The 11,850-nt window shown below is 31.9% G+C and overlaps 2 protein-coding genes across 2 annotated transcripts; both read right to left on the bottom strand.

Moving 5' to 3' along the window:
- Positions 1 to 4,910: 4,910 nt before the first annotated feature.
- On the bottom strand, positions 4,911 to 6,792 carry LOC110715906 (cytochrome P450 71D9-like; the record flags this gene model as incomplete). The annotated part of the gene is made up of 3 exons (XM_021894526.1): positions 4,911 to 5,537; positions 5,717 to 6,047; positions 6,287 to 6,792. Coding segments are annotated over 3 exons (1,464 nt in total), but the record flags the coding sequence as incomplete, so codon positions are not given.
- Positions 6,793 to 9,308: 2,516 nt separating this feature from the next.
- Positions 9,309 to 11,234, bottom strand: LOC110715907. Its single transcript, XM_021894527.1, has 3 exons — positions 10,649 to 11,234; positions 10,269 to 10,414; positions 9,309 to 10,106 (listed from the first exon to the last, which is right to left on the bottom strand). The coding sequence occupies exons 1-3, from the start codon at positions 11,232 to 11,234 to the stop codon at positions 9,309 to 9,311; spliced, it is 1,530 nt and encodes a 509-aa protein (XP_021750219.1).
- Positions 11,235 to 11,850: the final 616 nt, after the last annotated feature.

An 11,850-nucleotide genomic window follows, 5' to 3' on the forward strand; every position in this document is an offset into this window, starting at 1 on the left:
CAACATAGAATATATCTTGCTGCTAACATTAACCACGGAGCCAGACCGAGAAGCTAAAAACTTGACAAAATCCACCACCTCCTCCTCTCTAATGGGCCGAAACGCCTGAACATGGCGGACCGTAAAGAGCTCGAGGGTGGCAATCTTACGAACTTGGCGCCAGTAGTCCCCATAAGGGCAAAGAGCGATGTCACTAGAGTTATAGAACACTACTTGTGGCATTAAAATTGATGGCCTATTACATAACAAAGCATCATGAGTTTTCATCACTTCTTTCGCCATCTCCGCCGAGGAAATGATCACCGTAGACACTTCCCCTAGGCGGAGGTGCATGATTGGGCCGTGCACACTTGCTAGCTCGGCGAGGCGACGATGTGGGAGGGTGGTTTTTGATGCTAGCTGATGAAGGTTGCCTATTAAAGGTAACTTTGGAGGCCCTGGTGGTAGATTTTTAGGTGATTGTTTCTTAAAAAAGTTGACAAGTATAAAGAATGAAAAGATAAAGAGTAGTGATACTAACCAAAAAGACTCCATTTTTGTGTTTTACACTTTTATTTGTATGATTACTTGATTTTGTAAGTTTGATGGAACTGTTTATATAAACATGTGGGTGGGAGCATAGTTCCTTTTCATGGTTTAAGTATAAAATATATGGGAGTAACTAGATCTTGATATAATGACTTATCATCTTTAACGTTGGAAATTTGGAATGGCAAGTGATCTGATGACAAGCAAATATAGATATATAAACATGTGGGCGTAATTCTTTTTGGGTTTATCTTTATCTTTATCTATAAGAATATAGCCAATATATAGAATCAAAAACTTTTGTATACACTCGGTTTACACTAATATTAGTGTACATCGAGCAGTATAAGAATACCTTTTAGCTAATTTTAGGATAACTTTTTGCCTTTCTTTGGGTAACTTTAAACATAATACAATTTTTATACTACCCTCGTTACAGGTTATGTGCAACGATTAGACATTTTCCCTCTCTGCTTTATGTCAAATCGTTGCACATAACCTGTAACGGAGGTAGTATAAATAGATAACAAGAAAAGTTTTATAGAGGTAATTTAATTACATTCAATCACTAATAATTGATTTTTAGTCAATTAAAATGTGATTCTTTACTAATAAAGCGTAGATAATTTTTATTTGAATTGTGTTACTTTTACGCATATTGGGGTAACTCTTATTCATCATTTCAGGGGTAACTTTTAATCATTTTATGCTATCTTTATAATTATAATGAATGTACAATAATTATTGTACACCCGATTTTTTTTATATAGAATAAAGGAAATTATTGATAAAAATATTATATATATCATTGAAATAGTATAATTATTGATAAAAATATTATATATATCATTGAAATAGTATAAATTGGCCATTCCAATTCTTGTCACATTGGTTAAACCTTGAAACTCTTACCCAAGAGACCCGGGTTCAAGTCCTTCCATAACATGTATTCTTTTTTTTTTTTAAAGACAAATCCTTTAACATGTATTCTTACAATTTACAACCACGTGATTATTAATGTGGGTTGTTCTTGGCCCGATGGTATGGCCCAAATAAACCTAGCTAAAAACAACTAGTATTTTTTTTAAATAAAAGTGGGAGTTCAAGTTCAACAAAGTACGGAGTTCTTTCCTTCAAAAAAAAGTACGGAGTTCTTCGTCCAGGTTTTTTTTTTTGAATTTGTAATTTCATTAAATTAATAGATTCTTTAATGTGATTTATATGATTACTATGATTTGTAGTTTTACTTGTTTATTTCATTAAATAATCTTCTATAATTAGAAAAATTTGGATTCAAAAAGTAATTTGAATGATGATAATGAGCAAAACACAAATTTTGTTGGGGCAAAAAAATCTAGTACTTCAATTCCTAAAGTAAGATTAAACTAATTTTTTTTCACCTTATTTTCACTTTTGTAAAGTCTAACAAATTTAGATAAGTTAAGTTCCTAAAAAAATAAGTTTTCATAATAAGGATCACCCAATTCATGTATAAATTATAACTGAAATAGGTTTTGATAAGAATCGCCCAATTCACGTATAAATTATAACGGTTTTGATAAGGGTCACCAACTACCAAAGTATAATTACAACTAAAATAAATTTTGAAAAGTTCAAATAGGTCCAGATAGGTTCAAATAAGTTCAAATAGGTAAAAATTAGGTGAATAGAATACATGCTTAGTACATTAAATTTTTTTGAACCGAAGTATTGTTTAACAAGTCCGGCACCCAGGACTTAAAAATCCTGGCTTCGCCCCTGGTCAAGATGTAGTTGCGTCACACCAGATTGTAGCTTCCGAGTTCTTGGAATTTGATGATGAAGATGATGATGATATGATGGCTTAAACCCATTCGTTTGATCTGATTTCCTTCTTCAATTGATTTCCTTGATGGAATTTAGTGGCCTAATAATGTAGTATTAGCGGGTAGTAGTTTACAAATTAGGGATTATCTAAGGTTGTTGCTACTCAACAGTTGGTGTTACTAATTTCAAAACTTTTAGGCCCTGTTCTTTTGAGCTTCTGGGCAGAGCGGAGTTGAGCAGATCATAGCATAGCAGAGCGAGCAAAACAAATTTCATTATTATTATTATTATTACTATTACTATTATTATTATTATCACATTATTATTATAATCATTAAATATTATTATTAAATATTAAATATAGTTATAATAATAATAATTATTAAATATTATTTAATTATTATTATTATTATTAATTAATAATTAGTATTATATTTAAATATTAATTTTTATTATAAAAAATATAATAATAATAATAATAATAATAATAATAATAATAATAACAATAATAATAAATTATTAATGATAAGTATTATTATTACTATTATTATTATTATTAAATATTAATTATTATTATTATTATAATAATAATTATTTAATATTAATTATTATTATTAATAATATTATAATTATTAATTATTAATTATTTATTATTATTATAATTCAATATTAAGTATTATAATTATTATAATTATTGAATATTATTTATATATTTTTATTAAAAATTGATTTTTAATAATATTATTCTTATTAAATATCAATTATTTATTATTATTATTAAATATTAATTTCTAATTATAATATTATTATTAATTAATTAATTAGTTATTATTATTATACATTAATTTTTAATAATAATAATATTATTAATTATTTATCATTATTATTATTAATTATTTATTTTTAATAATAATAATAATATTATTAAATATTATTTTTTAATAATATTATTATTATTAAATATTTATTAGTTATTATTATTATTATTAAATATTAATTATTAATATAATAATTTAATATTTAGTATTATTTTTAAGCAGAGCAGAGTAGAGAAAGGCAAAGTAGAGAAAATTTTAGCAGAGCAAAGCAGCTCTAAAAACCGGGGCCTTAGTCAATAACAATGGAGCTTGCAAAGAGAGGAGAGAGATAGAACGAAGAGAGGAGAGAGATAATGGAGGAACTTCAAATTTTAAAAAAAGGAAAGGGATGGGTTTATTAAAAGTCACTTGCAAGGCACGTGGGTAGGGTCAATGCCGGAAAATAGACTTCTGTGGCATTTGGCAACAAATTTTTAAAATTGGGTGGTTCTGGACAACAATTTTTTTTTTCGGGTGGATTTTGACAAAAGAAGTGTTTTTAATGGGTGGTTTTTGACAAAATTTCTTGGAATAAATAAATAAACATGCAGGAGTTTTTTCTTTCTTGGTTTATCTATAAGAATATTTTGATTTTTTGTAATAATAATAATAATTATTATTATTATCCCGTCGAAAAAAATTAGTATTATTTTATTATTATTTTAGATTGTACTGTGATATTTTCCTAAAAAAAAAAAAAAATTGTAATATGATATGATTTTAATTAAGGAGTGAACAAGTGTAGTTGTATAAGTGAATACTAGTGTTGTAATTTACTGAAATTACCTTGACCCGAGTTTAATTTAAACATTCACCACTAGGTTAGCCTCATGTAATTTACTAGTTTAATAGTAGTCATGTACGTTTGGAATTATCTCATAATAAATATTACTGTAATTTGGTGGTGCAGTTAGCATAGTTTGGTTGAATAATATTTTGGGGAATGATATATACAATGGGATCAATTCGGCCTCGTCAACATTATTACTTGTATTTTGTTTGAATTATTTTGTGTGTAATAAGATTAGATATTTTGAAACAAAAGATACATAATAATTAAACATTAAACATACATGATATGTTAATAGGAAAATTTGTCTAAAAGGTACTTATATGTTTACCTTTTTGTGAAAAAGGGTCTTATATGTTCAAAGTGGTGAAAAAAATCCTTATATGTTACTTTTGTTGTGAGGAGGGACCTTGACATCGGAATATGACCACCGACTTCACTTTTCCGGCATTGACCATCATGCAATATGCACGTGATGTTTTAAAAATGTATTTTCCTTCTTTTTTTCCTCTTGTTTTTAAGGAAAGAGAAGGGATTTTGAGAGAAAATTTGGGAATCGTAAGAGAGAAAATGTGAAAACTTGGGGGAAAAATGAACGAAAGGGCCTTTTTAAAACATCACGTGCCATGTGAGTGATGGTCAACACCGGAAAAGTAAAATCAATGGTCATATTCCGATGTCAAGGTCCCTCCTCACAACAAAAGTGACTTATAAGGCTTTTTTTCACCACTTTGAACATATAAGATCCTTCTTCACAAAAAAGTGAATATATAAGTACCTTTCTAACAAATTTTCCATGTTAATATAACAAGGAAAAAAATTGATCACAAGATCACTTATTTGAAAGAAAATACGTTATACTATTATTACCATTGCTCATAATTAAAGCCAAGATGGTTTATTTATATAGCAACAAAAAGAGCATCATATTAATTGAAACCTGAGAAAGTAGATAGTATAGGAATTACTTTCAAGTCATTCTTCCTCCTCGATATTATGCCAAAGGTCTCCTCCATATCCAATTCTTGAGGTCCAGTTCCATTAGGTAACTTCCAATCAAAATGGTAAAGCAACATGGCTAGCACGAGCTCGATTGTGGCTATACCTAGTCCCATTCCCAGGCAAATCCTTCTTCCCGAGCCAAATGGAATTAGCTCAAAATGCATTCCCTTGAAATCTATTGAAGACTCTTCAAATCTTTCAGGATTAAATTTTTCAGGGTTTGTCCAATATTTTGGACTTCTTCCAATAGCCCATGCATTAATAAAAATTCGAGTTTTTGAAGGTATTTCATAACCATCGATTTCACATCTTTCTATGGACTCTCTTGGAACCGAGAGAGGGAAAGGAGGATGAAGCCTTAAAGTCTCTTTGATTACAAGCTTCAAGTACTCTAGCTTGTCTAGACTTTCCTCATTTATTAATGTCTCGGTTCCTTTGAATATGTGTCTCACCTCATCTTGTACCTTTTTCATTACTCTAGGGTTCTTTAACAATTCAGAGATTGCCCACTCGAGTACTGTTGAAGATGTTTCGCTCCCAGCACCAAATAACTCCTACATGCATAGTTTTATCACAGTAATTTATCATAATATATGCAAAAAAAAAAAAAAAAAGTGATAGAGAATTTTTTGATAAATGTATATACGTTGAGAAAGAAGAATCACAAATATTAATTAAAATTCCAAACAATAGTTGATGTAAGAGAGAAATCAATAAATTAAATTGAACTTACAAAAACTATGGCCTTAATGTTGTTGGTAGTGAGAGAAAAATCGGTGTTAAGACGTACGTTGTCCTTGTGAAATTTTAGAAGAGCACCAATCACATCTTCGTCTTCAATACCTTGTTTTTTGTTAGACATATTCTCTTCAATTATAGGATCCATTAAATTGTCAATTCTCTTGACTATCCCTTGAAGTTGCCCTTTTAGTCCACTAATGGTACTTATGAATCTCAATGATGGATATAGGTCTCCAAATGAAAATCCCGAGGTAATCGCTGTCATGTCTCCTACAAGTTTTTTAAACGCATCTCCATCTTTGCCTTTCTTGTTCATTCCTAATCTGTTGTTACACAACTTATGAGAAATCAACACATATATAAATTGAAATATCTACTGAACATTCAATTTTACATGTAACGGAAAAAAAAATAAAACAATCAAACTAATATGAATAGAAGGACAACTAATTTAAAACTCGTTAGATCATTTGACTAAAAAATAATTCAAAAGCCAAAAATATAATAGTTCGAAAAAGGAAAAAAAAAAGTCATTTATCAAACATATATTAAAAATACCTACCTTAAAGTGATGTCAAACAAGAGGGAAAAAATCAAGCTACTAAGGTTAACGACCGAGCCATCTTGAGAAGCTAAAGATTTGACAAACTCGACAGTCTCCTCCTCTCTTATGGGCCGAAACACCTGAACACGGCGGTTAGTAAGGAGTTCGAGCATGGCGATCTTACGAACTTGGCGCCAGTAGTCTCCGTTGGGACTAAGAGCGATGTCAGTAGAGTTATAGAACGCTACTTCTGCCAACAACATTGTTGGCCTATTACAAAGCAAAGCATCATGAGTTTTCATCACTTGTTTCGCCGTCTCCGCCGAGGAAATGATCACCGTAGGCACTTCTCCTAGGCGGACGTGCATGATGGGGCCGTGCACACTTGCTAGCTCGGCGAGGCGGCGGTGGGGAAGGGTGGTTTTGGATGCAATTTGATGGAGGTTGCCTATGAAAGGTAACTCCTGAACAAGTACGTAACCTATGACTAAACTCTCAAGTAATTTAACCTCTGACCGAGTAATTCATCAGGTAACCTATGACCGAGTAATCCCTAATCGAGTAATCTCTTGAGTAATCCCTAACTAAACCCCTCAAGTAACCCCTAACTGAGTAATTTTTGACCGAACCTTTCAAGTAACCCCTGACTGATTAACTAGAATAACCCTGACCGAGTAACTACAATAACCCTTGACCGAGTAACTCTGGCCACACAGTGTGATCAGCAATATATATATATATATATATATATATATATATATATATATATATATATATATATATATATATATAAATTTGTGTTAGAGTTATGCATGATTAGACTTCATCACTAACCCTAACTTTTTTATTTATTTACTTTTGTACTTTTGAAACATGACTAACCCTAAGTTGAAAAGGGTTACCCTGAGACGGATAATGGATCAAATTCGACAACTAATTACAAATTTTGAAGTGTATGTACGTACTATACACAATGTCTAGATAGATCAAGTCAGTAGGGCTTATCTTTCTAGATATCGGGCCAAATCATAGTTTATCAACATTTAATTTTATTGTTTAGTTTATTGATGTGCTAAGTTCATGCCCAATTAAAAAAAAAAAAAAACCCAACTCATCAACAAAAGAGTAAAGAGAGGTGTTTTATGTTGAATATGGGAGATAAACTATTAGCAGTAAGTTAATGTCTTAACGACGACCATCTTTTTTCTGTTTTTTTCTATATTTTCTTTCAAACTATAGAAAGTATATAACAGACAAGACAAAATTAATAGTCTAACTTTGACATCAAAAATCCAGGCCAAATCGTCAAGTAATAAATAGTGCAATTAGTAAAAATATGAAGAAATAATACTCCGTAATGGATCTTTTATTGAAATGATTATATATCAAAATTATTAGTCAAAATTCTTGACTTGGAAGTTGGAATGCATACATTCATTGAGCCATAATAAGTGTTTTTTTTAAAAAAAAAAAAAAAAATCCTACCAAGTACGTGGTGTTTTTTTTTTTTTTTTTTTTTTTTTTTTTTTTTTTCTCATTTTTTTTTGGGTTTTTCTATATTGTAACCACGTTAATTTCACCTTTCTACGTTGTACCCCAATATATATCACTCTACACACTATAACCCCAATATATATTTTGTTTCCATACATACAGTAATCTTACTGTTATCCCGCTGTTAAAAATTTCGTTAGTGGGGTCCACTCTCAATTTATTAATATTTTTTTTATCGATTTGCGCGTTGGAAAGTGTTCCATTAAAGGTTTTCGGGGCTATTTTTGCCCCTTAAGAATCTAAATTGAGATCAGATTTGGCAAAAAAATAACTTAAATGCCTTGTTTTGCTTATTAAGTAATGTCTCGATTTACATGTTCACGTTTTAATACTTATAACGAGGCATTTACGTTATTATTTTTGTGAAATTTAAGTTCACAAAAAAATAACTTTAAATTTTTTACATAAGTTCTTAAAATTATAAATAGAGTAAAAATTATTGGACATATATATCGAATTTTGAATGGGTGAAATCACAATAAAACGGACTCACTCAATAATTGGAAATGTTTTGATACTATAATTAAGACCAATTGGGTGTTGGTGTAGTGGTGATTGGGACTACACTTGGTAGGGAGGACCTGTGTTCGACCCCCCGCAAGTCCGCAACAACAATTGAGAGGGGACTGGAACCTAACCACCCAGAACTGATCCTCGATTCCGGATTAGCCCAAAGGGTGAACCGGGTAGAACACCAAAAAAATAAAATAAAAAAAATAAAAAAATAAGACCCAGATACCATTTTGGTTGAGATTTCATTTACTTCCAAGTTTATTGGATTTGCGTTCTACCCTATGACTAATTGACTGTAAATCTGTAATTGTTTGTTTTTTTTTTTAATAAAACATTTAATTGATTGCTACTATATACTACGAGTACAATTTTTTTTTTCTCTGAATATTAGTATGTTAAAATGAAGTAAACAAGGCCTAAGTATTTAATTTTGTATAAAAAATAAGGAAAATGTTATACATAGCTCTTAGGGCTACATATAAGCATTAAAAACAGTCTTGAAAATTGTATAAATTTAGAAAATCATGACAAAAACACACTTATTACACTGATCTACGTGTGTTTTTGTCATGAATTCCTAATTTCATACAATTTTCAATAGTGTTTTTAATGCTTATATATATCCCTAAGGGCTATGTATAACATTACCCTATAAAAATATATTAGAATTACGTCAGTTGCCTAATTTTTCTTTTCATTTTTCTCTAATTCAATTTCACGTGTTCTCCTCTTCAATTTTAGTCTTCTATTTCCTTTAAATATTAACGGTGAAGTTATAAAAGCTATTGATTCATACATTATTTCTGAGATTTTTTAGGTCATATAGCATGACAATATATAGTTTTTAGAAACGGTGAAGATTATTGATTTCATGCAATGTTTTTGAATTTCTTATATAGTTCTATGACATTTTTTCTTTTTTTTTTTCTTTTTTTTTTTGACAAAGATCAACACACAAAACATAACAACTAAACTAGAAGGAAAGATAAAGAGAATGACGTTTCCTAGCTGAAACCGTTAGCTCATGAGCAGGCCTAATAAAGTCCATGGTAGCCTTCTGGATAGAACAGGCTGAAAAGAGAGGAATAATATCCTCAATCTGCTGATGAATCCAACTAGCAGAGATGTCTTTTGAGCAATGATCCCGAAGACTGAAGAAGACACCCAAACAGTCAGTATGAATTCGAAGTTGAGTAAAACCACGATTCTGCGCCATCCTCAAAGCCAAAAGACAAGCAAACAATTCTTCTTGAATGGCTGAAAGAGCAAAGCACGCCTGTGCTCCACCCCCAAGACATTGAGAAATATCTGCCTGATAAAAACACCAACCCGTACCAGCTCTACAATCAGTAGAATCCCAAGCCCCATCAAAGAGTAAATCAACGACATTTTGGTCACTAAAATGACCACAGAGGATAACCAAGAGAGGTCGAGGATGAAAACCAGGAGGAGGAGAAATATCCTCAACATCCAATTCCCTGACTGAAGAACTTCGAGATTTCCACTCTTGAGCAATCCGAAACACACATAGAGGATCAGGAGCCAAGTCCTTAAATCGAACACCATTCCTACAACTCCAAATAGCCCAGGTAAAAGCTAAAATAAAATCCAGATTACTCCAATTCCCATGACTCGAAGAGAGGGTAATCAAGGTGGAGAACCAAAGGGCAAAAGAGGGGAAATTCTCAGGTGGAAGATGAATACCCAAAGGACCACATCTCCAAAGTCGACGAGTAAACGGACAATGTAAAAATAAATGATCGATCGTCTCCTGAGAAGAATGACAAAAGGCACACTAAGGATCAACAGGGATACCCTTGGTACATAATAAGGCCGCCACAGGAGTGACCCCATGTATCAACTTCCAAACAAACATTTTCTATTTAGGTAAAATGGGAAAGGCCCAGAATTTCTTCCACCAAGAGATTAAAACGGAACTCCCATCAGAAGCTGCAAGAGTCGAGCCCTGAATAAGAGTAGCATAGGCTGATTTGGTAGAAAAATTCCCATCTTTAGAAAATTTCCAGTAGACGAAATCATCCATTAACTGGGTCGGCCGCTCCAAACTCAGAATTTTAGCTGTAGTAGAAGAATCAAACATTCTATGAATCTGAGAGGAATCCCAAGTGTTAGAGCTTGAATTGATAAGAGAGGACACCAGAATCGGGTGAACCGTTCCAACAAGAGAATTCTTAGGGGTCACTAAAGAGTCGGGAACCCAAGAATCCTCAAAAATTCGAACCTTAGTACCATTCCCAATTTTCTAAGTAAGGCCAGACTGAAGAGAGTGGAAACCATGAAGCAAACTATTACCCGCCCAAGAAGGGCGAGAGAGTCTAGAAAGGAAACTGTGATCCATGAGATAAGGATACTTCGCATGGAAAATACGAGAAACAAGAAGCTGAGGATTATGCATGACACGCCAGGCTTGCTTTGCCAACAAAGCAGAGTTGAAAAAACCCAAATGGCGAAGACCAAGACCTCCAAGACCCTTAGGCCTATAAAGGACAGAAGAGGGAGCCATAGCAATACCTCTAGAGTGGGGAGTAGATTTCCACCAAAACCTAAGAAAAAGATTATTAATTTTGTCTATGACTGTGGAAGGAATCTTCAAAACAGACAAAATATGATTGAAAGAAGTCACAAGCACATAATTGATTATGACCAATTTAGCAGCAGACGAAAGATGAAGGGAAGCGAATCCACTCAATCGATTAGCAACCTTATCTATTAAAGGCTGAAAAGCTTTACATTTGTGTCTACCAATATCAACCGGAAGACCCAGATAAGAACCAATAGAAGATTCCACCCTCAAATGCATAGAAGTTGCCAAGTAATCCCGATAATCATCCGGAACATTAGTACTAAAGCGAATAAAGGATTTTTGAAGATTAACCATCTGCCCGGAAATATCACAAAAGTTCTAAAGTACTTTAGTCACTTCTAAACAGGCCGCAGGAGAGGGCTGGAAAAAGATAAGAGCATCGTCTGCAAAGAACAAATACGAGTAGGGGTGTCCATAATTCGGATAAAAACCGAAATCCAATCCAATCCAACCGAATTATCAATTTGGATCGGATCCGAACTTATAAATCGGATCGAATCGGATTGAGATTTTTTGGAAATTCAGATTTTCGGATTGGATCGGTTGACCCTAATTGGATCCAATCCAAACCGAAAACCGAATTGTAAAATTAAGCTTGTATAAATATGGATTTCTATATATTTTGAAGTTTAACTCAAATACTTAATACTACATAAAATAAATTAGAGAAAATTTGTATTAATTAATTAATGACTTGACGTTGAACTATGTATTTTAATCATGATTTTGAAGACTTTTATTTATAGTAAAGCTTTATTTTTATAATTGTATTAGGCGCTTAAAAAAATAATGTATTATAATTCGGATTTTCGGATCGGATCCAAATAACCGAATTTTAATTCGGATTGGTTCGGATTGGACCAAGAGAGAAATTCGGATCGGATCGGATTGGAAAATTGAAAACCGAATT

Source organism: Chenopodium quinoa, unplaced genomic scaffold, assembly GCF_001683475.1.
Source record: "Chenopodium quinoa cultivar QQ74 unplaced genomic scaffold, ASM168347v1, whole genome shotgun sequence".
NCBI lineage: Eukaryota > Viridiplantae > Streptophyta > Magnoliopsida > Caryophyllales > Amaranthaceae > Chenopodium > Chenopodium quinoa.